A 26262-nucleotide genomic window follows, 5' to 3' on the forward strand; every position below is an offset into this window, starting at 1 on the left:
TGAATTCACAAGATGACACTGGGTGTGCCATTATTCTCTTCCCCTCAGTCTCTGCCTGCAACAAGGCGACAGTGATGTAATTGGCCTACCTGAAGACTGAGGTAATGTACGTGAAGTTCTTTGAACACCTGAATGCTGTACAAGTGCTTAGTCGTAATACTGATAATAATTTATTAGAAATATCGCAGTGTGCTCTCAGGAAAACTTCCATCAGAAACCCAGGCAGTTTCTCATCTAAGTCCTGACTAGGCCGAGGCCTGCTTAGCTTTAACAACATAACAATATTATGTCACCTCAGAACATTCTCTGGGCCTAGCTTGAGATAATGCCAGGCCCAGGCCTCACAATGACTTGCTGGCAGAGGCAGAACTTGAATCCAGGCCTTCCAAATCTTCCTAAGTCAGAAAGTGCAACTTCTAGGCATTCTTGAGCGCAATGCCTTCGAACAGAAGCCCCAAGTAAGGAGCAATGCGTGTGTTACCTAATCTTCTGTAATAAAGGGCACTCGTTTAAAAACAAGAAATGACCCTTGACAGGAGAGACTGTGAGTGTGTTTAGTCTCTACATAGCATCACTTCTGCCTTGCGGTGAATATTTTTGTTTGTTTGTTCTCTTTCAGGGAGGCGGTTGGCTCAGGCATGTGGTGAAAGCAGAAGAGTGGAGAGATGGAAAGAATATAAAGAAAAGAAAAGGAAAAAAAGAAAAGGAGATCTAGGAAGGAAGAAAGAAAGAAAGAAAGGAAGAAAGGAAGAAAGAAAGAAAGAAAGAGTTACTGCCTTTGCCAGAGTAGCTGTCCAGTTGTCTCTCCTGGTGAAGGAGTTATATACAGCAATGCTCACTCCCTCCTTCACTTCCTGGGTGGAGCTGGCGCTGGGGAGAGGCAAAAAACGCTTTAAAAACCTCCAAGCAGTCAGCAAGTCCCAGCAGGAGTGGTAAAATTACAGCCTTTCCTGCAGAGGAAGAAAGAAGGGCCAGCTGGCTTCAGGGCAGAAGCAGCAACAGCAGCGACGGCAGCAATCGGAGCGCAACCGATCTCGGGATCTCCCAGTCCTGACGCTGGATTTGGCCCAGGTCTCTACAGTGTGCCACATTCCAGCGAGGTCTGGGCGCCACTTGACTCTTGAGCCACTTGCTCTGCCAAGAAAGGATCCTTTGACCCAAACCGGAGAGACAGGGTGTCGACCTCCCCAGGCAATGGGCATTCGGGTTGACGTGGTGTGGTGCCAAGGGTGAACCTGGGCGCATCTGGCATCCTTGCGTATGGACAACATTGGTGCCAGGCAGCCTCTGCGCAGCTGAAGGTGAGTCTCCGTCACCTCTGAAAATTGGCCGCCCAGAAGGCCGAGCCAGTTCAAACAGCAAGTTCCAGGGGTGGGGGGGAAGTCACTTTATATTTAGAGAGACTCGATGGTCAGTTGCAGCTGGAGCTTTCGTAGGAAACAGCCTACTTTATCAAATGCAGGCGCAGGAGGCTTAAGGGAGGACTGAGAAAACATCGAGAAACCCCAGCCAAGAAGGGGCGATTTTTTTATTTGGTCCGCTGAGCTAAGAGCAGAAGCTAAAAGGTGGAAGCATGAAGACGCTGGTTTCAAGAAGCTGTGGCAGGCAGAGCGGTTCTCCTGCAGCGGGGGGCCGAGCCATGGGCTGGCTCTTCTTCCTGCTGCTAACCCTAGAACACCTCTGCTGCACCTTGGCATTCTCCACTTGCAAGACGCTGGACATGGAGATGATGAAACGCAAGCGAATCGAGGCCATCCGGGGCCAGATCCTCAGCAAGCTCAAGCTGTCCAGCCCGCCTGAGGTGGAAGACACTGAGTCACGAGAGTTGTCCGATGACATTGTGGCACTTTACAACAGCACTTTGGAGGTGATCAAGGAAATGATGTCCGAAGACCCGAAGGAGACGTCCCAGGAAGAGTACTATGCCAAGGAGGTGCACAGGTTCAACATGCTGCCTCCCCATCACGGTGAGACTAGAACAGAGGGCGGGTGGACAGAAAGTGTATGCTTGTGTGTATAGGAGTGAAGGCAATGACATCTAATGGTTAGAGCAAGCCTAAGAACCAGGACTTGGTTGGAACATGGGAGGGTGGGGGATTACTGACCCTACCTACTCCTGTCCCATTAGCAGCCTGACACAGAGAAATTAAGTGGGTGAAAGTCTTCCCTGGTGTGTGGAGATAAAAGTGAGGGTTAGGGTTTCACCTGCTTAATTTCTCAATATTGGCTATTAAGGCAGAGGGTCAGGACGGATTTTAAAAGGTGGTCATTTCCTCCTAGGCAAGGTTAGGCCTGTGCAATGTGTGACCCACTGTCAGAGCACCTGCCAAGTGTACGATGGCCTGCTGGGGCCTTGGCAAACTTTATATTTTGCTGTCTGCATGGGGCTACAGGAGAGGGAGAGGGAAGTTGTTAAGCACCTGGAAGGCTGCTACATATGGACTGAAAGACACCCATGGGTGTCCTTGGGAGGAGGACTGGCCTCTTGGCCTTCCCATCTGTAAAATGGGAACAGTATTGATTTATCATAACAGTGTTATTTAAAGGATGAAAGAGAAAAGGAAATGTTTGTTACCTACATGGAAATTTTGGGATGGGGTGGTAAAGGGTGTGCATCTAGAACATAAGCAAAAATGTTTTTGAACATTCTCTGGTTAAAGTGAGAAAGCAAATACACACACACACACAGCGCCAGAATAGGTGAGATGGAGAAGGTGTTCGAGAACGCTGGTGATGGGTTATTATGTTCCTGAGATGTCAATACAAACTGGAGGTAGGATCAGCAGAACTTCCCCTGCACCCCACCCCATCCCCCCTATAGGATAGTGCTACTCTTGACTCTAAAACATGGACCGTTTGTGAACTAATTCAGTACTTCCCACCAATGCCTTGTGGCAAAGGGAATTCCACCAGGGTTCTCTCTTTTTCTTCTTCTCTGGCCCTGCTCCTGTGCCTTTAATAGCATCCCAGCAAGATTTAACAGGTTGAATTTTTTCTGACAATGCGATCAAGTGACAGGAAACGCTTCTCCAGTTGAATATCTGCGCATCTGGGTGCTGTTAAAGGCACGGGGCCAGTTGTGGAGCTGGCAAAGGTAATGCGACAAAGGCTGCCATGCACCAGGAAGGGTTCTCCTGTGGGAGACCCACAGAAACGAAGGAGAGCAGCGCAAAGACGGAGTAGCAATGGTTGCCAAGTCAAGGCGGAGCTGAAGATGCTTACAGCTGCTTGGGGGGGGGGGTGGCTGCTGCTGCCAGAGCTGGAACTTGGCATGGGTTGAGCTGTTTGCTGTGGCCACCATACACAGAGGTGTCCGTGAAGACAGGCCCTTGATGTTGTGTTGCCAATTTCTTTTATTTATTCCAAAAAACGTGGCCCATAAGAGCTGGGGGAGGCAAAACCTGGGACAGTGAGACCTGGCAGAATCCAGAGCTTACTGCCTTTTCAGCTGACCATATTGGCTACCAGATGGAAAACAGTTTTACTAGGTGGAGCAACATAATACTAGCTGCAGGGCGGAATCACAGCTCAGGGAGCACGTGCTTTGTGCGCACGAGCACCAAGATGTCAGGTAGCAGAAACCCTGGAGAGCGGCTACGATTGAGTCTGCACAGGCAAGGCTTGGCTAAATGGGCCCGGTGTATGGCATCTTACATGGTCTTATTCTTAAGCAGTATGCTTGTGTTCAGGCTGGCAGCCCTACTTTCGCCCTAGAAACTTGGGGTAGAGCAGGGGGATTAGGGGGGCAAGCTGCCAGCATTCAGTTGTCAGCAAAGTAGACTCTGCACATGCTCAGAGGCCATTATTAGGTCACACATCCAAAAAACTGACACCTGTTTGAACCCTGGCTCAAATTTCTGAGCTCTCACCGGTGCTTTTAGGAACAGGTGTATGGGGTCCTCCTTCAGAATAGCTTTTTGGTTGGTACTGCCTTAAGATCCATTCAATCCTATCACCCCTATTAGCACTAAGTGAGTGTGTTTGTGTGAGAGAGAGAGACACACACACGCCCATCCTTTCAGTCTTCCACTTCCTTTCTGGTTGCATGAGGATTCAGCCTGTGGTGCTTTGGTTGTGCAAATCCCCCACCATAAGGCAGCACCATGAGAAGGCCTCTTCTTTTGATGGTTGGAGCCATTTTTGCAAAATCAGCCTTCCACAAGGGGAGGAGCAGTTGGGGAGGGGTGTGTGAAAGGAGATTGGATAGTCAGATCTTACTATTTCCTGTGAAACTGCAGGGCTCAGCAGCTCCCAGGGTAGCCTCACCATTTCTCTCCCTGAAGGCTCCGGGTTGCCAATAGTTGCGGCAGGCCAATATTTGCACCTTCCTTTTCATATTCAGTCATTTATTCAGCTTGCAAACGTTTTTTGAATAGCCCTGTTCCTGTGGCTTTAACAGCAGCTTGACTCAGACAAAATTAACAGGGGAAGCTTTTCCCCATCACTGCACCTCTGTGCTACAAAATGTATCACCTTGTCAGTGATTGCACATCATGCTAAAGGCACACAAGCAGGGCCAGTTTAAAAAAAAAGTTGGCAACCCAAGCATTGGGTCTTTATTGGCTCTCTCTGGCCCTCTGCAACACTTTCTGGGAAGCGGATGGCTCTCTTGGCTTTCTTTCCACCTTCTTTAGCAGTTTGTTCCTGCTACCTGAAAAATAGCAACCTGAATTCCCCAAGAGCTTCCAGGAGCAGCAGGGAGGGGGCAAGAGACACAAGCGTAGGATAAATAAAAGGGGGGGGGTCACCGAGCCCAAAGAGGCCAGAATGTGAAAAGATCCATCTCTAACTCACGGATCAGAGGATCCCACCCAGACTGCAGCCGTCTCAAGCTGTTTTGGGGTGTAATTACCTGACTGGGAGTGGCTGGCGTGCAGCCTAAACGGAACTACAGCCCCAGGCAGAGGTGGAAGCTTGTATGTTTCGTGTAGTCTCTCGGAGATAAGATGGCATGCTGGATAGCACCGACTCGTGCCAGTTGGTTGGGGCCAAGACAATGGGTACAGTCTCTGGCTGCATACGTCAGATCCCTTCTGCTTGGAATTAATTAGGCCAGAAGAATGCTTCCCCCTCTGCCATGTCACCTGCGAAATTTCTGTGTGTCAGACTGCTGTTAAAAGCATAGAAGCAGAGCCAGAGGAAAGAAAGGAAGAAAAAAGCTGGTAACTTTATTCCTAACCCTCAGCATCCAAATAAATTTCGTGTACTCAAAGCAGCCAGCCAAATCCACTGAATGGCAAGTTTCCAAGTTCCGTTGCTGGATCAGACGAAAGCCCATCTGACAGTCTGACAGTCTGTCACTTGGACGGCTCTGGTAGCTCACAAGCAAGGCACAGAGAGTATGGCCTTCCCACCCCAGCCCTTGCTACTTATTTCTAGTATCTTATAACCAGAGGTATACTGCTTCTGTACATGGGGGTTCCTTTTAGCTAACAGCTGTTGACAGTCTTAGTCTCCAGGGCCCTGAGAAGGTGCCTGTGCCTTTAAGACTTGCATACAAGCTTTTCCCATCATAATGCTGCCATGATGGCAGAAGCTGCACTTGGTGGCAGTGCAAGGCCGGCCTAAGACATTTTGCTGCCTGGGGTGAACAGCAAGATCTGAATCTTCAGTGCTGGTGTGGGACAGTGTCCTCCACTACCATACCTGAAGGCAGCAAGCTAGCTTAGGAGGCACAAGGAAAGCTGTGTTGCACACAGCTCCAGCTCCTTGTTGCCGCCTGCCAACATCTGCCGCCTGAGGCAACTGCCTCACTTTGTCTAATGGTAGGGCCAGCCCTGTGGCAATATTTTAAAGCTGTGCTCTTAACATGATTGGTGGTATACCACTGGTTCTTAACTCTTCCTGGGACCAGGCAGAGTTTAGCAGGGTCTCTCTCCCAGCATGTATTTCCAGTTACTATAGCTTGAGGTAGAAAGTCTGAGAGCCACAAACAAAAAGAAGTTTCCCCACCCCCCAAGTGCTAGATGCCCCTGGTCAGCGACTACGTAAGAAATTAAGAATTTCCCTACTGGCAGACAAAAGATCCACGTAGACCCAGCATCCTGGCCTGAAGAGTGGACAGCCAGATGGTTCCTGGAAGCCCACATTCAGGGCATGATGACTACAGCCTTACCCAGCAACTGGTATCCCAGGGTAGGCTGCTTCTGAAGCTGGAAGTTCTGCTTAGCTATCGTGGCCACTAACAGCCACTGAAAGATGTCTCTCTTCCATGAACCTGTCTGATCCCCTTTTCAAGTCATCTGAGCCTGTGGCCATCACCACACCTCTGGCAGCAAATCCCATAAAAGGAATCATGTCTTGTGTGAAGAAGTCCTTCCTTTGGCCTGTCCTGAATCTATGGCAAACTCATTTCACTGGGTGAGCCCAAGATCTAGTCTTATGGGAGAGGGAGAAAACAAATGTTATTTCTCTCCCCCCATCCACTTTCTCCACATCTTGTTATCATATTTTAAATGGTAGCCTTCTCCACCATGGCAGCCTCCAGATGTGTTCAACTGGGTCATGCTGGCTGGGGATGATGAGGTCTGTAGCCCATCTGGAAGGTGCCAGATTGGGGGAAGCAGCATCTATTATGTCCTAGATTTTTATGGAGTGCCAAGATCATGACCCCCACCCCTGTCTGTGGACACAGATGCTCCTCCCTCCATGCCCCCTGGGTCGGCCAGGCCAGGCGTTATTGCTCGGGGCGAGGGGAGCTATTTGGCTCAGATGCCTCTGGTTCCTGACCCCTGTGCTTGGGGAAATTGCTGGTTGTGCCCAGGGCCTCCCTCCACAGAGAAAAAGACCCCGAAGTGCTGAAAAAATGATAACGAAGAATGCCTTCAAGCATGCGCAGAGTGCCTTTCCTTCACCACAGAGTAGCCCAGGTAGCCCTTCCCATGTCCAAAAGTAGCGAGACAGCCCCCAAATGAGAGCAGTCAGCAGTACACAGCACAGGACAGGGGTCGAGGTAGCAACCCCAAGTGGCCGTCATGTGGGTAAGTTTCCTGTTATGACAGAGATCAAGCCAAGCTTCTCCAGCGTAACAGGAATGGTGGGCGTGTATGAAACAGATAAGCAGGAACTCCATGGCCAGGCACCTCTGTGGGCTTTCATCATGGCAAGAAGGGCCCCCTGTCTGGGTTGCTTCATTGTGTTGCTTCCCCCCCCCCACCGCCCGCCCGCCCGCCCGCCCTCTAGCAGCAAGGTTGACACACACACAGAGAGATTTCAGCAGACAGAGCATTCCCAGGCCTGGAGATGCTGCCAGGGAGACAAAAGACTCTCTCAGCTGCTTCATTTCTGTGCATTAAACACAGGGGGCAATTTTTAAAAAAAGGCAGTATGAGGGGTAGTCGCTAAGCCAGCACAAAATTGCTGGGCCTGTGGTCTGTTCGGAGTCCATTAAGAGCCAGACCTTCAGTGTATTGGCTCCCTCCCTGTGGAACTCCCTGCCTGTTGATGTCAGGCAGACACCAATGTTATTTTGTTTTTGGTGCCTGCTGAAGATGTTTTCATTTAAACAATCCTCCCCCTGATGGACCAGCCACAGTTTGAGTGACATAATCTTATTTTAAATACTTTGTTTCTGTATTTTTATTCTCTGTTCTATTATTGTTCACTGCCCGGGAATCTTGTTAGACACAGGGCGGTATAGAAATCTTGTAAATAATTTAATAATAACAACAACAACAATGAGAATATGCTCCTGTACCCTCCCCTTGAATCCATTAAAATCAGCTAACCAGGGTTAAAGCAGGATAATACTACCCAAATTCCGGGGTGGGGTGGCAGCTTGCTGACCTTTTGTTCCTGCCCCCTTCCCTTTTCTCTTTAGAAGGCTACTGGGGAGGGAGCAGATGATCTGGCTAAAATTCGGGTGAGTGAGGTGCAGTTTGCGGATTTCATTTGGGGCCTCCTACTCTGCCCCCTTTATAATTTAAGCCCTGACTACCCCTAAAGATAAGGGAGGAGGGGCATGAAAAGTGCAGGGCCAAAGAGGTTTTCAGATCCCTCAGGCCTGACAAAGTGCAGTCACCTGCATATGGTAACACTGAATGTCAAAGGCACAAGGTAGTTCCTCGTGTACCCCAAACTGCTTCACGTGAATATATTGTGGGGTGGAGAGACAGTGTGCCCCACCAATGTGTTCTCCCTGAAAGTACGATGGGGCCACATGAGTTATTACCTGAGCCTCCTTCCAGATGCAGAAGAGCTAGGAGCATCTGGATCTATGAGATTTGAGAAAAATTGTCTCGCCTTCTGGTTCACTTACTCCTTTATTTAAGAAATGTATACCCTGAATTTCTGCAAATAGCTTCCAAGCTGGCTTAACAAACAAAATGAAAGCAATTCAAATGGAATGAAAAGCCACTAACAGTCAGCTCAGAGCTGACAACTAACTACAGATCAGCTAAGAAGTTCAAAAGCACCAGCCTTAGAGCAATAAACCCCATAAGGAGAGATAAAGTACTGCTAAAAGGTCGGGTGGAATGGGATAAAATGTTTTTTACCCAGTGTCTGAAAGACAACAGAGAAGGCTAGTAGCCCCTGACCTAATCTCTGAGGGTGGAGGCCCCAGCTGACAATGTCAGTGCACTTGCTGGTTTATATGGGGGAAGGCCATTCTGCGGAAACCCCATTTAGCGCTTTATCTTTCCTCCCCATTTTACAGCTGAGGGAAACTGAGGCCAACAGTTAGACACATGATTTGCTCCCAGCGTCAGTAGAGAGAACCTAATCATCCTGTTATCTCTGGGGATGTAACGCTGGAAAGTCCCAAAATAGTTTGGGAATTTCCTTGGGCTGATAAGCAGGGCCTGTTTAATGGAGACACCTTTATCTCTGTCTTTTCAGCTGTAAAACGTAAATCCTCAATTTGCAAGATGTTGTGGTCTTCCCACACAAGAGTCATGTGGCCACACAAAAACTTAGAAGAAAGGAAGCAGGAGGTTGGGAGGCAAGAGTCCTGACTTCTCTTCTTAGTACCGATAGGGAAGCAATGCCCATTTGCGTGTGGGTGTGTGATGGTGAGAGGTGAATAGGGCAGCCAACTGGGGTGTTTTTCTCCTGGGGGGTTGTATGACAGTTGCATGACAGGCAAGAATTTACCAGATGAGGGGCTGTTGCCTTTTTGCAGCATGCAGAAGCAGCAATGGGAAAAGGATGGATTTCAGCTGGATTTCACAAAACTTTTAAGAGCAGGAAAAGGTTGGCAATCTTAGAAAAGCCTGGGTTTCATTCTGGGTTCATTGAAGGGAATAGGGTTTAGTGGTGTGTCTATATATTTGTAAAGAACCAGGGCTGATGTTTATTTACAGTTCTGTAGGGGTGCCAATTTTATTTAACCAGCTCTTACTCTTCTACCTATAGCAGGCAGTATTCTATCTGTCTGTCTGTCTGTCTGTCTGTCTGTCTATCTATCTGTTTATAATCACATTTATATCCCACCTTTTTTCCTCCTTAAGGAACCCAAGGCGGCATACATAATCCTCCTCTTCTCCATTTTATCCTCACAACAACAACCCTGTGAGGTGGGTTGGGCTGAGAGTCTGTGACTGGCCCAGAGTCACCCAATGAGCTTTTGTGGCTGAGTGGGACTAGAACCCAGATCTCCCGACTCCCAGTCCAACACTCTAGCCACTATACCACAGGCAGAGGAGCAAGCTAGATCAATATTTTCTCATCAGTTGGCAACCTGAGAGCTCTGGGTCAAAAGGTAGCAGAGAAATGTAATGGATACAAGGTTGAGATAGAAGCCCAAAAGAGTGCTGCCTTCACTTTTTGTCCCTATTCTTTTGTCTTTTAAAAATTTATTATTATTATTATTATATTTTGTATAACACACTTTGTTAAAGGCCCCTAAATCGGTGAACCACAGATTAACATACAATCTGATAAAAACAGAATAAAGCAAGTGAAAATTTTCCTCCCTACTTAAATTTCCAGGCCAGAAGAAATCTGAACATGCTAAATTTCTCTTTACCAGGCTGCTGTAGAAGTAGGGACATGAAAAGGTGTCAGCGATAGAATCAGGAGAGACTGGGGGCCAGGATTCCTAGGGAAAGTTTTCCAAAAAGCTTTAGAATTTCTGCTTGTCGTGTAGTTATCAAATTTCTGTCTCCTTCCTCCAGCTCACTTACTGCCATATGCTCTCAGTTCCTAATTTGCTTAACATGAAATGGGAATATCTTGTTTTCTTGTGTCAACCGTTGCACTGCACATAATTGAAGAAGAAGATTTCCCTTAACATTGTGCCTTGGTTGCCAAGAGGAGGATTTGCAGGGCAGCTGATTTGCCGGTGTATGTGGGACGAGATGGGATGAGGAACCAGAGTCAAAGCCCCCTTTGATCCCAGAAGGAAGAGAAGCTTAAAAATAGACTCTTCCTGTAGCATAAATAGACACTGTGATGGTGTCGTAGAGTTGAAAAGATGGTGCTTTTGTTCTGGGGTGTGTCAGCTAGCTTTCAGAGAGCAAGCGTGGCATAGTGGTTAGGATTGCTAGACTCAAACCAGAGAGACTTTGGCAAATCCTTGTTCAGCAATGAAACTCATTGTCTGGTGAGGTCATTCTCTTTCAGTCTAACCTTCCTCGCAGGTTGCTATGAGGAGGAAAGTGGGGTCGCCTATTGCAGCCTTCCCCAGCATGGCTGGCTAGGGGATGATAGGAGTTGTGGTCCAATACACCTGGAGGGAGAGAAGGCAAAGGGATAGGACTAGTGGCTGAGTTTATTGTTTAATTTGTTTGTTTATTTAATATATTTAAAATTATTCTAGACTGCTTTTCTGGACAGGAGCCCTCCCAGTTATGGGGGGAAAGATAGGGGGCTCTCAATGAATTTCACCAAACCCACCTCCTGACGTCCCCTAATTTTAACCAATTAATTTCCATAGCCCTCTAGAAACAGTAGCTAAAGGGGCTGTCCTGTTCCCTGCAATTTGAACACTGTGCAGTTGCTGCATCCCTCTCCCATGGTCTTTGAATGGTGAAACTGCAGTCCTGTGCACACTGCCTTGGGCTCAAGTCCCGCTGAACCCAATGGGGGTATTTGCGTCAGAATGTATGTGAGGTTGCATTTGACACAGAAATACAGCTATCCGCTCCTGGGCGGGGATGGGGATGGGAAGGGCGACAATGGGTGTAGAGGGTAATAAATGTAGAACGTATCTGAAATCATGTTTCTTATGCTCCTGGGTGCCACTTGGCTGTTGCTTCTGTTAGGGCGCAGTCCTATGCAGGCTGAGACAGAAAAGCGTCCTACAGCTCCCAGCATTCCCCAGCCAGCACTGCTGGCTGGGGAATGCTGGGAGCTGTAGGACGTTTTTCTGTCTCAACCTGCATAGGATTGCGCCTTTATTGATTTTGGCTTCAGTATTCAGCTGCTTTCCCTGAGAGCCACAAGCATAAAACTGGGAAGCATCGAAGTGCTCCTAGTTGGCAGAGCTGAAAAGCCTGCCTTAGGGATTACCAATAGCTATTAATTGACTTAACACGTATTTCCAAAACTCTACCTGCCAGCAGCAGCTACAAAATTCTGCCAGAACACCCAAGTTCGGGCTTGGCATAGCCATGGGATGGAGAAGATGATGGGGTGCCAGCTGTTGCTGCTGCTGCTCCTCCTGAACCAGCTCATGCTTCTGTGCTTTTCAGAGGCAGCTTGACTGGCAAGCGTTGGCAGGCGCTGATGCTCATCTCCATGCCATGAAGAGCTTTCACATGCTGCTTTCTGCCCATCCAGTAGCTTTTAAGGACACAGCAGCAGGACAGGACAGATTTTTTTTCCTGGTCAGACGGCAACCTCACTGGAGGAGCAAGTGCCGGTCTGGGAAGCATGAAGCTTCAGTGTGTGAAATGGGAGGGGAAGAGGCAGGCCCATAGCCTCAAGCTACATGTTACTAGACCTGGGCCTATGCAGTCCCAGCCCCAAAACTATTCCCTGGAGCCTGAAGAGTCCAGTGGGGCCAATGCCACTCCCTGACCCCTCCGCGTAATTGCCATGCAGAGGGCAATTTTCAAAGGGGATTGCGACTCAGAAGGGAGAGTTTATCGCACTCTGCACATGATGCAATTCACCCCCTCCTGCGTGGCAAATAAGCTTAGAAAAAGATCTGTTGGTACCCATTTTCCTAAGCATGGCTGCCATGCTGGAGGGGATTTCCAGGAGTATCACAGTGGGGGAGGGAAGCATTAACCCTCCCTTCCATATGTGCTGTGACACCCCCCCCCCCATCCCTCCCATTTGCCCATGGCAAATCCCATGGCAATTAAGCTTAGAAAAAAATCTTCCATTGATGGCAACGGAAAGATTGGATGGCAATCTTGCCATGGCAAATCCCATGGCAATTAAGCTTAGAAGAAAACCTTCCATTGATGGCAACGGAAAGATTGGACCCTGAAACTTTTGAGTGTCTAGCAATGCCCCTGGAAGAGGTGGTGCTGATGTGGTATACTGAAGCAGGTGGGGGAGAATTGCAAGTCAGTGCAAACAAGCCAAAAAACTCAAACGCTCCCGTCCAGGGAAGGATCTGTGCTTGCAACAGGAGGAGTTGGCAGTCAAGTGTCAGAGTTCTGCATAACATCAGAAGAGTCCTGCTGGATCAGATCAAATTCCTACTTAGTCCATCATTTTGTTCTCACAGTGGCCAAGTGGCTGCCTGTGGGAAATCTGCAAGCAGGACATGAGTGCAAGAGCGCCCTCTTGCTCGTTTCCCTCAGTAACTAGCATTCAGAGAATACGGCCTCTGATCCCAGAGGTAGCATATAGCCATCATGACTAGTAGCCATTAATAAGCCCATCATCCATTCATTTGTCCAATCTCCTTTGAAAGCTATTCAAGTTGGCCATCTCTACATCCTGTGGAAGTAAATCCCATAGTTTTCACTATGCACTGTGTGAAGAACTTCCTTTAATCTGTCCTGAATCTCCCATCATTCAGCTCCATTAGATGACTGTACTGGGTTGTAGCATTAGGAGTGATCTCTGTCCACTTTCTGCAAGCCGTGTATAATTTTATGCACCACAATCATGCCCCCTCATCTTTTTTCTAAATTAAATAGCCCCAATGTTATAGCCTTTTTTTGTGGGGGAGTTGCTTCAGTTCTCTGGTAGTTTTGGTTACCTTTTTCTGCACCTGAGGTGAGAAAAAATAGAAAGAGGTGTACAAATTCAGATTGTCAGGGTGTGTGTGGGTCCATTTTTAATTGCTCCTGTTCATTGAAAAAAACCCTTCAAGTAGAAAACTAAGCACAGAGGGCTGGGCCTGACTGTTTTTTCGCTGATGTGTTTGCTTTTTTTTTCCTCCAGGAAGGTTTTTTGTTTAGTGTTGGAGCATTCAAAAGTGGCTTTACTCAGAATAAATGTCAAAATATGTGTTGCTGTTTTTAACCTAAGCAACATTAAACAAGGTGTTTAATCTTCAATCTGCCAGTAGATCGCTGTGTGATTTGCAGTACATCGCCAATGATTTATGGCTCCTGGTAGCTGCAACAAAATGACTCCCCCCACCCCCACCGCCTTAAATTATCCTGCTGAAATAAAAAAAGCAGAAGTATTTTTGTGTGCAGAAGGGCTATGAGCTGTGTTCAGTTCTGGAACTCAAAACAAATTTTTGTGTGCAGAATTGTTTAATTCTAAATGTGTGTCTTTTGCACCAGTCTCCAGTTGATGGATCTTGGGACACTAGTAAAAAAAGTAGATCTTCCAGGCCAGAAATCTGCTGACCACTGTCCCAAAACACAGCACAAAGGAAAATCCTCTTGATTATAAAGGAACTTAGTTCCACCAAAATGTGCACGCAGCATGATCCTATGCACATTTACCCTGAAGTAAGTCCCACTGAATTCAATGGAACTTGCAGAGCATGTTTACACAGAAGTAGGTCCTGTTGTCTCCAGTGGGGCTTACTCCCTGGATTGTTTAGGACTGCAGAATCTAGCAGCCTAATGGTCCTCTCAACCTCACCAGTAGCTTGATGTTTTGTTTGCTGCTCCTATTGTAAGTTTCTGATATTAAGTGATTTGCAACCAAACTCTTGCAAAGGGCTTAAATTACCTTGCAGAGGAGTGGAGGTTTTGCCAGATGCTTTTGCAAAGCACACACACACACAATTTTGGCAATTAAAACTTAAACTAAAACTTAAAACAATTTAACACTCATCTTCTCTAGACATCCTCAAAAAGCAAATAAATAATCTGGTCATGTGTGAAATGGAACTGGTGCAAAGAAAAACAAGCTAGTAAAATTCCCCCATGCTTCCTATCTCTCTGTCCAGAAAGCTACAGGGATTACAAGAAGAGTGACTACAGTGTCTACTTTGGCTTCAACATATCGCAGATCCGGACTGCTCTCCATGATCCCAATTTGCTGTATCGCGCTGAGCTGAGGATGCGTGCCTCCGGTCAGGATCAGCGGCTGGAGCTTTACCAGGTGTAGTGGGAGGGCCCCTGACAGCAGAGGCGGGTGCAGATGGAATGGGGGTGGAGTCCAGTGTGGTGTGGAAAGGACAGGTTGGATGTTGGACTGAATTCCTCAAATAAATGCTCCTGGGGATCAAAAAGGCCTACAAGTAACTGGAAACCCTTCAGTCTAATTCCACATGGGCTGGAGATGTTTATGATCATAAATTGGTGAGAGGGGGAATGCAGTCTGCATCTGCTCAAAGGCACCCTCCTCTTTAAATCCAGGGCTAGTCTCTGAGATGGAAGACAAGACCTGCAGATTATTTCTAAAGAGCCTTGGTGCAAATTCAGCTCCAGAAGAGAGTCTGTACATTTGTGTTTCCATTCTGCATCTGAGGGAAGAGGGCTCCAATTCCAATTTTTAAAGTTTCCAATTTTGTGCATAGTCTAAATTGTGCAAAATGAAGGCACATTTATGGAAATTATATTCATTTGCAAAAGTGTTTGCCTGCATTGGTCTGAAGTAAGGATGGAGGAATCTGTCATTTTCAATTTGTCTCAGTTTCTCATATTTTCAATCTTAAATTTGTTCCATCCCATTTCTGCGGCAGTTTGCAACTTTGAAAAAACAAAGTCCACTTGAAATTCTGTATACACCTTTTTCTTAATATATGCATTTTTTACACAATTTTACCCAATAAATACCTTTTTACAAGCAATTGTCCTTAATATTATGCTGTTTTGTACAATTTCCCCCCAACGTGCACATTTTTTTGTGTACACTTTCCCCTGATAAGATATGGGGGGGCTCAACCTCCTTTTGCTTATCCTTTCTGTTGTTCTCCATCTCCTCAGCAACAGCAACACTCCAGCAACACCTCTACCTGGTACTACCTGGATGGGCGCATGGTTAAGTTGAAGGGTGAGAAGGAGTGGCTTTCATTCGACGTCACTGCCGACCTCCGAGTGTGGCTTGCAAGTAAAGGTAAGCGAGGGAGACGCTAAATCTGTGAGAATGTGGGGAAGTCCCATCGTCCATATGCCCACTAGAGAGAGAGGGTGTTCCCAGAGCTTCAAGTACACTGTGCTCAAGCAATACAAATAAAACCCAACCACTCTCCATGCTGCATCACCGTTAACCAAATTCTGATTGAAGTAAACAAGTTGATGAAATCTGTGTATGTTTAGGAAAGGAACTGCGTGGAGGGGTCATCATAGGCTTAGCCAGGTTTTCTGAGTGCGCAGTCCTGAGAAGGACATGGTGCCAGGTAGGTTAGTGCATGCAGAGGAATTGCACGGGGACTGAGAGAGTGGCCTGCGTAAGACCCCACTGGCTGCAACACAGCAGAGGTCCTTGCAGCAATCCAGCATTCAGCATGACCTTGCAGCAGTGAAATTCCATAAATTAATTACTTGTGCAAAGAGGTACTTCCCTTTATCTGTCCTGAAACTGTTGCCAACTGTTGGGTGACCCTGAGCTCTGGCATTATGACCGAAGGAGAACAGTTTCTCTCTCCCTGCACCTTTCACAAACGTATGAACTGACCTTCCCAGCCTGGTGCCCTCCAGATGTTTTGGACGGCAGCTCCCATCATTCCCAGGCAGCACGGCTATTGGCCATTGATGGGAGTTGCCATCCACTACATCTGGAGGGCATAAACCAATCTGTCACATCCCTCCTTTTGGGGTCTTTAACAAAACACATGCATGAGAAAGCCCCCGACCCTACCCATGCTTTAGCCTATCCTCATAGGGAACTTCACCCCTAAACCTTCAGAATGTCATCCTCAGGCAGGCTAGACAGGTATAAATGTGATTTCCCTGACCTATAGCTTGAAGTGGTGTAGTCTAGAAAAAGCTTTACTACTGGATTTTACTGAATTTAGAAACTGGTCCCAAAACTACAGGTGAAGGACTGCATTACTGAAGGTTTCTCCCACATTAAAATGGCAGCAACTTGCATGCAGAAAATTAGCAAATCTGGGAGACGGATTTCGCATACTCCTCTCTCTGGTGTGTTTGTTTACTTCGTGCAGGAACATTTTTTGTGGGGAAGCATGCCAACAGTTGACATGCATCCCCCCCACACACACATGCACACCTCTGCCGTCTGAAGGACGAGCATAGCAGTGAGAAAGGTGGGCAAGAACCTTCACCACCACCCTAAGGTACCGGTTTTCTCTTTGCAGGTGCTTAAAAAAATTCAGCGTGGGTCCCAAAGGACTTATGCCTTGTAGTGAGATTTTAATGTAGGAGGGCATTCAAAAATGACACCCCAGTCAGGCCTATTTGAAGGGTTACAGTCCATTTTACCAGTTCATTCTGGCACAGCTGCAGATCCACCTGTGTCAAGCTACGGCTCTAAGTGCCACAGAGGTGTCGATCTGGCTGTGTCAAGCTACGGCTCTGAGTGCTGCAGATTCATCCAAAGAAGTGCTCAGGCACTTGTTCCTTCAGGGGCCAGAAATGTAGGGCAACCTCTCCCTGCTTTGCTTTTGTGCCTGAGGTGAAGGGGGGAAGAGGAGGGGCAGGGGAGGGCTGTGGAAAAAACAATGCTGCAACCTGCTGAGTCGGCACACCACGCCCTGGGCACACTGCCTCATGGTTTCGGAAGATGCCGGATCAAAAGTGAGCCTATGTCAGGCACGCTCAGCATGCGCCACTCCTTGGCTGTTTTCTTTACAGAAGTTGCCAGTGAAAGAAGAGGAAAGCAAAGAAAAATGACACAGGCTGGGATCATGTAGCGAGCGCTTAATTTCTAAAATGAGAGCTAAAAGGTCTCAGATCTGCTATGCCACCACCCTCCCCTCTCTGACCTGAAGCCTTCTTGTCCTAGGGGCGAACAGGGGGCGATGGTCATCCGTAGCATGAGTGGGGAGCAAAAGGGTTAAGAAGCAGGGGTCCAGTGCTTTAGGGTGGAGATGGGTATCATATGAAAAGAACGCCCAAAGTGCCTCCCTCACCACCTGGCTTCCTCCCAGCTCCGCAACTGACATGCCAGCAAATCGAACACCATGCTGTAGGCAGTGATCCCATGCTGTGTTTTGTCCTCGCTCCACATGCATCTTTGTCCATTTATTCCCCACCTTATTCTTGTAAGAAAAGGGGAGGAGAAATCCCAGACTGCCCTGAATGTAGGGGTAGGGGGAGTTTCTCGGTGACATCCCCGGCTGGGTGAGGTAGCCAGGCCGTGCTGCCCACAGCTGGCTTCAGATCCAAATGTGACAGATCATTTTGTTTCATCCCCTGAGCTGGGCTCTGGGGAAGAAAGGTACCTTTGTTTTCAGTGTGTTTAATGTTTAATTCTAATGTTGATACTTGTATTGTTATATTATTGTTTTTATTTATTTATTTTTGGTTATGCTGTTGTTGTATGGTTTTATTATTGAAAACTGCCCTGAGGGCATTTGGCAGTTGGGCATTATACAAATCTGCTGCTGCTGCTGTACTACTACTACTACTACTTTTTAACAGAGTCACTTCTGTCTTCAGCCTTGACAGAGGGGAGGGGTGTTTTCACGAGGTGTGTTCCTCCATGATTGTGGGTTCAAATCCTTCACTCACCCCTGCTGAGAGCTACAAGCGTGACATAAAATCCACCTTTGTCTTTGTGCATTTCAGAGTCTCTGGGAAGATTCCGCCTGAGTGCCCACTGTTCCTGTGAGAGCAGCCGTGAGCAACTGAAAGTGGAGGTAGAAGGTAAAGGCTGGGGGATGGCGGTGAGGGTTGGCTGCCCTTGGGGAGACAGTCTCAGGCCCTGCTTGGCATCCAGTGTTTAACAGGGGCCAGATGTGGAACAAGAGTGGAAGGGCGTGGGACATTGGGTTCCACCTTTTGTGTCACTCCTGGTGGGGCTTTTGCACAGCTTCCATTCATTCCAGTGGGACTTGTGCACAATATCCCCACTCATTTTGCCCCATGGGTCTGCTCTGTCAGTCTCCCGCTCCAAACGGTGTACCACATCTAATGCCTAAGATGGCTGCCTCACTTAGCCTCATAATTATTAGCATGACTTTTACTACATGTTTATCTCACCTTTCTTCCAAGGTGCTCAGGATAGCATAGATGGTCCTTCCATGTTATCCTCACAGCTGTTTGGTAGGTCTGACTGAGAAAGAGAGAGAGATCTGGTCCGGATGATCATGGGGGAAAAGAAGCCACTGTGGCTTCTTTTCCCGCTGTGATCTTCCAAACTCAGCCAGAGAGTATAAGTCTGTACCTGTGCAACTGGCCAAAGGGGAGCTTTCATTTCTGGCTAAATGGAGGCTGTTTGCATAAACTTTGCCCCAGATCTTTCAACCACAAGCTCAATGACAGCGTCTTGACCTGCCCCTCCCTCATCTGTCCCTCTAAGGCAGGGGTGCAGAACCTCAGGCCTGAGGTCCCAATCCAGCTTGGGGTCCCCGCCTGCTTCCCAGTTCCCCCGAATGTTTGGCTCTTTTGTGCATTTTTTTCTCCATTCTGAAACTCCTCTCCTAAGGCTTAGTTGCTGGCAGCAAGACCTTTGTGTTAAAATGTGCTGGTATTTTTGTTATTTTGGCCCTGCCCCTTTTGCCTCCGGCCTCACCCACTGCTAGAATGCGGCCCCGAGAGCTTCTCCAAAATGGAATTGGCGCTTGGACTGAGAGAGGTTCAACATCCGTGCTCCGAGGGGGTATCTGTGTTATATCAAGGCCACAGTTCCCAGCTCCTGTACAAGCCATATTGGCATAGGAATCTTCCAATGTCAGCTCTTTTCCCAGTTTCATAGGCTGTGGAAATGAAGCTGAAAATAAGGGAACAAATGACTTGCCCAAGACCACCCCAGGGCATCTGTGGCAGAGGCTGGAATTTAAACAGAGAATTATTGAAGGTTAAGCCTGCTAGAGGCCTTTCGCCTGGATGGGCTTGGCTCATTTCAGCCAGTCAGAGACTCTGGAGCTTGAACTGGGAGCCTCGTCAATGATTATGGCACTCAGGCCTCTCTTCGGGCCCCCAAAGGGAAAGGGCTGCGTGCAACATCAGCTCCTCCGACGGGCAGGCGATATGAAGCGTCTGGATTGGCCAGCAGCCTGATCCTGTGCCTGTGCTTATTCAGCAGAGCAGCACCTTCTCTGGCAGTAGCCCTCAGGGACTCTGGGCTGGAGAAAACACCCTCTGGCCCCAAATCAGAGCTAGGGCGGCCGCGCGCCCTACTTGACAGAGGCCAGTCCTCTGTGTGAAGGGCCATCAGAGGACAGTCCTATGTGAAGGGCTGTACGGTCCATGTCTGGTTTAATGCTAAAGGACCCCAAGAAGGGAGAACAGAAGTTGCTGTTGGCCACAGGCACACAGGGCACATGGTTGGTCTTCCCCTCCATGGCCAGATGTATTGTCTTTCTGTCTCGATGTGCATCGAGACCTAAACGTTAGGCAAATTTCATGCCAACGTGTGGGTGGCCTCTTTGGCCCTCTTTTTCGGCAATGTGTAAATGGCCACCCGAATCGACAGTGCCCTCTTTCAGCCTCTCTCTGTGCCACCCCCTTCCCTTCCCTTCCCTTCCCTTCCCTTCCCTTCCCTTCCCTTCCCTTCCCTTCCCTTCCCTTCCCTTCCCTTCCCTTCCCTTCCCTCTCTTGCTTGCAAGAGCTGGGTGTCAGCAGTCAGCAAGCAGAGTCCTGGTAGATTCCGGCTTCAGGATGAGACTTGCCTCCTTCTGGGAATCAAGCCTAGAGCACCTCCTCGACCTGACACACATGCCTGCCATTCCTTTTGCCGGGGTGGGATGGGGCCAGGGTATTGTGCCAGCTCCAGCGACTCCATCATGCCGTGTACCACGTGATCCAGCGTGATGGGAACCTTCTCTGGGGGGCAGCGTAAAGTGCACGCGCTTTTGTACCCGCACACACAGCCCAGAACACCAGCTGAGTTTCGTCACCTAAAAATAGGCCCTTGTGTTGAGAGAGCAGGTCTTCATGATAGGGTCATGGCCGGGCTGATTCCATGGTATGTCCGGTGGCTGGCACACCCCTCTTAAGAACTCCAGAAAGTTTTGCTTTCAGAATGTAGTTTTTCCTACTACGCTATTTTTGAAATTTTTCCTCTGAATTAAAATGGGCACTTTTCACATTTACACACCTGACACTTTTTACTTTCAGGGTCAAGGGTAGGCATGGTTGGGCATCTGTTGAGGGCCCACACCTCAGCAGGGGCCCACTGACAAGGCCCACTAACAGGGGCCCCTGGACTCGCTCCTCCTCGTCATCAGTGCAGCCTGCTGGTTCACCTGCCTCTCGCTCTGGCCCAAGCAACATTGGTGGTGGGAAGGAGCAGCAGCAGAGGCCGTGGCCTCCTGGCTCCCTGGCTCTCTGTCTGTCAAGCAAGCAAGTGGGAGCCATGATGAGGAAGAGGGTGAGGAGCAAGGGCAGCTGGCGACTGTGGTGGTGAGAAGGACGACTCACTGAGGGGGCCCATGGAGGGTGTCTTGCCCAAGGGCCCTCAAGACCTGGAGCCAGCACTGGTTAGCACTTCCCACTCTCAGAGGAGCCACCCCCCGACCCGCCCCCGTTTCTGATCGTGGACGTGCCCCCTGATTGCCAGGAGACATGCTCAGAGCAGAGGTGGCCTGTACCGCTGCAGCAGGCAGCCTCCTCAGGGAGGGGGAGTGGCGGCTTTTGGCACGCAGGAGCTTCTCATTTATTTCCCTCTGCACCCGGCTCCCTGAATGGAAGCCCTACCTTCCCACCTCCACCCTGGGGAAATTAGGCCAGCATTTTGGTTGCCCTGGCCTGTTTGCCAGGCCCACATCATGCTCCACAGGGTGCAGAGCTGAAGAATACCAAATCACAGGTCATGGAGTTGGGAGGAATTATGAAGTCAATGCCTCTGATCCCCTGCCACGAGGCAGGATGGGCAAACTCTTCCACACACACCTACCATCCCACACACCTCTGATCATAGTGGGCAACGACACATGGCCTACATGTTAATGCTGCCAAAGCAAGCAGCTCTGGTGAAGCCAGCCAAGCGACAGGTTACAGCAGCCTTCCCCAACTTGGTGCCCTCCGGATGTGTTGGACAACATCTCCCATACTGGCTGGGGGTGCTGGGACTTGTAGTCCAACACATCTGGAGGGCAGCAGGCTGGGGAAGGCTGAATTACATGCCAGTTGATTACTAAGCTATGGGTATAGGGTATTTTTTTGTTTTTCTCCCCATTGTGTGGCTTGATTTACTCTTGCATGAATCATCTGCTCATTGATTCATTTACAAAGGGGGCAATTCAAAGGTCTCCTGCTCCTGCCCTTTCCATTCCTTTCCTTCTGCCCTGGATTTCCAATCAGATGCAGAGACGTGTAACCCGCTGTCCTTGGCAGGACAATACAGACAAACCAGCTTACCAAGTGGTTTTATGCACACTGTGATCAAGTGTCAATATCTTGTCTTTGTGCAACAGAGGCCACTAGAGAATTCTCAGCACCTGGCCAAACTCCTGTTCGTAGGATTGTTGGGGCAAACCAGGAGCGGGAAAGGGATAGAATGCCAATATATGTTTGTTTGTGTAGTTCGGCCCCAAAGTGCACCTTTAAATGCTTTGGTTGCATTGAACTAATTTCAGTGGTGCTTAGGGGATGCTGCCTTTGTGGCCTGGCAGATGTGCCCCAGATATATTTGGCATCCCCTGAACAGCATCACAACTACTGGTGCTATTGGGGGGCATTTCTCTGCCCACCTGAGTTCCATTGACTGGCACTGAGCCTCAGGAGCTAACACTGAATGAAATGTTGTTTTGTGGCTGTATTTTAAATTTGTACACTCACGTGATATCTTTTATGAACAGTAGTGTACAAATCATCTTTAAATAAAATACAAATCAACAAGCCTCATTGCCAATGCTTGTTTCTTTCCAGGGACTAAAGCCAAGAGAGGTGACCAGCAGCAGATCAGCCTGGCAACAATGCAGTCGCCCTACTTGCTGGTGATGGCCATGCCGCCTGAGCGCGCAGAGCTTCTGCAAAGCCACCGGCACAAGCGATCTACCCAGGACGTGACCTACTGTGGCCAGTAAGTCGTTCAGGATCAGGAGGGAGCCAAGAATATGGTGAACATGGAGTTAATTAGAGGGATGTGTTTTGTACCCAGGCTCTCAAATGGCAGCACTAAAGCACTTCAGCCCTGTACCTCCACACTGCCAAGTCAGTTTGTGCCCCACTAGGTTGGCAGCATGGACAGTGCAAGTGTGAAGTACTTTCTTGCTGGAGGAATTCTCAGCATCTGGCCAAACTACTGTTCCCAGGATTCTTGGGGCAAACCAGGTGTGGGAGAGTGATCGAAAGCCAATATATAGTTATGTCCCAAAGCACATACTTAAACGCTTCAGTCCCATTGATTTCATTTCAGTGATTCTTATAGGTGGTGCTCCTGTCTCAGGGGCAATATGCCTCTGTATGCCAGCTGATGGGGAACGCAAGCGGGAGGGTGCTGTTGCACTTATGTTCTGCGTGGCGGTTTCCCACCACGCAGATTGGCCACTGTGTGAACAGAATGCTGGACTAGATGGACCGTTGGTCTGACCCAGTGTGGCTCTTCTTATGAAGGCAACTGCTGGGGTAAACAACTGCTGCTTGAGAAGGTCTGGTGGTACGTAGGCATTAAGGCAAATTTGGTGGCAATAGGATCCGGAAGCCAGGACACTTGGGTTCAATCTCATTATTAGAAGAAGATTGGGAGGATGGGTGTCCATGGACTGCCACCGTATTGATATATGACCTGGAGACTTATTTGAAAAACTGAGATTGCAGTGGCTGCCAGAGGATTTTCTGCAAAGCTGGAAGAGAGGAGAATTGGGGCTTTTATGGTTTAGATCAGGAAGATGGAAGGACAGTCAGGACTCCTGAGTTGGTTATCTCATTCCTTTCGGGTTCTTTTACTCCAGGTCACCAGAGGAGAAGAACTGTTGTGTGCAGCGCCTTTACATCGACTTCCGTAAGGACCTGAAATGGAAGTGGATCCACCAACCCCAGGGCTACTACGCCAACTTCTGCATGGGAGCCTGCCCCTACCTCTGGAGTTTAGACACTCAGTACAGCAAGGTGGGGATGAAAGTCTCTCTGCTTCTCCAGAAATGTTCTCTACTCCTGCCCAGCACCCCAGTTCCCCATCTCCCACTTTGATATCTGATATAAACATGATCTCCAATTTCCTGGCAACAGATGAAAAGCCGGAGTCCCACAGGTGCCCCAGTGTGGTGCGTAGGATAAACTGATGAGCTCCCTTGGCTCTTGCTTACAATTACCCAGCCATCCTTCATGTGTGCCAGAACCCACCTGCAGGTGTGTGTGTGTGTGTGGGGGGGGCTTGAACTTAATGGGCAAGAGAACCAGAGAGAAGGAACAACATTGTTGTCTTCCTTCTTCCACCGCAGAGAGTGGTGAATTCTGATCTTACAAGTGTCAGCAGGAGGAGATTTTCTCCCCTTCAATGATCGTCTTCTCTTGGGGTGGAAAAGTTGAGTTTCCATCCCGACAAAGACGGGGCACTGTGGATGCTGTTCCTCCTCCTCCCACTCCCACTATCAACAAGCTTTTCTACATGAGGCATTTATTGTGTGCTCGTCATTCCCTACTCATGGTTGTTTACAGGTTCTTTAGATGACGTAGTGACCCTCCAGTTTTGCTTCTGTGTCCAACCAGCACTTTTGGCAAGTTTTTTTAGAGCAGGGAAAATGCGGCATTTAATTGTGAAAGCGAAAGAAAGCATAATTTCCTCTTGTGCATTTGCACTATTCTGCAATACCACAGTGCCACCTAGAGGTTATGTAGCAGAAAAGCAGGAAAAGACACACAAGTCTGCTCAGCTTACAACTCACCACGCCAAAGGCAGCCCACCAGCAGCAGCCATGTCTTGTGGCTGGCCAGGTGCTTGATAAACCCCTCCTGCATTATTGGCAGTTCAAGCCGGCCAGCCCTTGATGGGCCATTGTTCATGGCTGATCGGCTACCTCATGCTTTGACGAGTTGTGCAGCAGACCTGCCCCAAGGTGATCAGTCCAGAACGTGAGACCTCTAAATAGATTGTTCTTGTTTTATTTTGATAGGTCCTATCTCTTTACAACCTACACAACCCATCTGCCTCAGCCACGCCCTGCTGCGTCCCAAATGAGCTTGCGCCCTTGGGGATCATGTACTACGTCGGCCGTCAATACAAGGTGGAAAATCTCTCCAACATGATTGTCAAATCATGTCGATGTAGCTGAGGGAAAGGACTCACGGACTTGGAACATCCATTCTGGGCGGGTTGGAATTTCTTAAAAAACGAGTGGGGAATAGGCCGGGACTGGAGCTGAGAAGAAGAGACAGACAGACTACCCTTTCCACCTTCACAAAACCTCATGCCTTTAAAAAAAAACTTTTAAAAAAGAAAAAAAACTAATTCAGTGACATTTATTATTATTATTTTATTTTATTTTGTAAATTTATGTTTTGGGGTTGTGTGGAAGATCTTGAATTCTTTTTAATTATTTTGCTTCAAATGTTGAGAGAATTATAATTATTATAAGAATAATAATAGTCATTTCTTAAAAAAAAAAAAAAAACGGAAAAGAGAGAGACACACACACACCGCCATAAAGTACGCATTGGAAGAAGAACCTGGCACTTGGATTTTTAACATGGGCAGCAGCAAATGAAGGAAGCATCCAAGAAGCTCTCTGCAAAATGGTGGAAAAGTCTGGTCGGGGTCAAGAAACATAAACGGGGTCTGAAGGGCACAGGGTGTCATGGTTTTGGAAGAATGCCCAGAGCAGCATAACTGAGATGTCAGAAGGTCAGAACTGCTGCCCTCTGGATGGTACGAAAGTGTCCCAGCTTCCTGCAGGTGCCAGGGTCGCCGGACGATGCCACAGTCACCTGAAGGATGTTCTCTGGCCTTTGCCTTGCAAAGAAGATGGGCGGGGGGAGATGTTCCTGCTCAACTCCACCCAACCTCACAGGCCTCTGTGTGCTCTGCTCGAACTCCATCCTCTGGCTCCTTTCTGGGAGGCAGCTCGTGTCACAGCTGCCACTCGTTCTACATGAAGGCGTCTCTTGCCAGGTACAGGAGCATGCAAAGGACAGGAGAAATGTGGCATAAGGTGCCTGTGGCGCAAGTGACTCCGCCCACTAACTGCTTGGCTCCGCCTTCTGGCTACATCACTCCGCCTCCTCAGCCAGAGAGGCTGCCAGCTGCTGGCTTTCCTGTTGATAGGTGAGGGTGCAGGAACGGAAGGGGCAACACAGACTGGCTTCCTTGCGGCACGGGGGTTTTTTGCACTCATGCAATGCTGGGTCAAAGGCGGGGGACGAGGATGGGGAGGGAGGGGCTGTTTCAGGGTCGGGTGAGGGGCAATGGGATGTCACTGTCGTCGTTGAGTGTAATATTAAAGAAGAGTTTTCCCACCTGGATCTACAGATTGCAAACGTTTGTTCCATAATGACTGCTACTTGCCTTCCCAGAGGTGGGGATAAAATCTTCGAGACCCGTTTCTCTCCCTCCCTGTTGAAGTATGTAGACCGGGGCAGGCAATGTGATGCCCGTGGTCACCAATGTGCCCCCAGTCATCTTCCTTGGCACCCACCAAAGTGCCTGACTTATTTTTTTTTTAATTAACACATCTTAACTGCAGCTGGGCTTGCTGTGAATTAGATTTCTGTTGGTGCTGAAAACTGTGGGTTCAAAGGGTTTTAGTGCATTGGGGCCCAGACCCCACCTCTGCCTTGTACTCAGCCTTTTGGGCAAGTTTCTTGTCTTTTGACACACCTGCCATGGCAGCCATGTTGTGGTGGTGCCCAAGACAGTTTCTCAAGACTCTTTTTCTAGACTCTTTCTCCTCCACCCCCTGAGACCCAGAGTTATCAACACAGTGTATGGCTGAATATTTTTCTCCCC

General features: G+C 48.5%; 1 protein-coding gene across 1 annotated transcript; it reads left to right on the top strand.

Annotated features, from left to right (window-relative positions):
* Positions 1 to 925: 925 nt before the first annotated feature.
* Positions 926 to 24938, top strand: TGFB1 (transforming growth factor beta 1). The gene is made up of 7 exons (XM_084814975.1): positions 926 to 1967; positions 14255 to 14409; positions 15237 to 15366; positions 18003 to 18080; positions 22248 to 22401; positions 23273 to 23429; positions 24434 to 24938. Exons 1-7 carry the CDS (start codon positions 1574 to 1576, stop codon positions 24590 to 24592), a joined length of 1227 nt encoding a protein of 408 aa, XP_084671101.1. The 5' UTR covers positions 926 to 1573; the 3' UTR covers positions 24593 to 24938.
* Positions 24939 to 26262: the final 1324 nt, after the last annotated feature.

This window comes from Heloderma suspectum, chromosome 10 (assembly GCF_057233095.1).
Source record: "Heloderma suspectum isolate Gila_16-S chromosome 10, 16-S_ref, whole genome shotgun sequence".
NCBI lineage: Eukaryota > Metazoa > Chordata > Lepidosauria > Squamata > Helodermatidae > Heloderma > Heloderma suspectum.

Coding starts and splice junctions, on each gene's coding strand:
- TGFB1 (XM_084814975.1), top strand. CDS start 1,574: ATGAAGACGCTGGTTTCAAGAAGCTGTGGCAGGCAGAGCGGTTCTCCT. Junction 18,081..22,247: donor ACTGAAAGTGGAGGTAGAAG/GTAAAGGCTGGG, acceptor GTTTCTTTCCAG/GGACTAAAGCCAAGAGAGGT. Junction 22,402..23,272: donor GACGTGACCTACTGTGGCCA/GTAAGTCGTTCA, acceptor CTTTTACTCCAG/GTCACCAGAGGAGAAGAACT.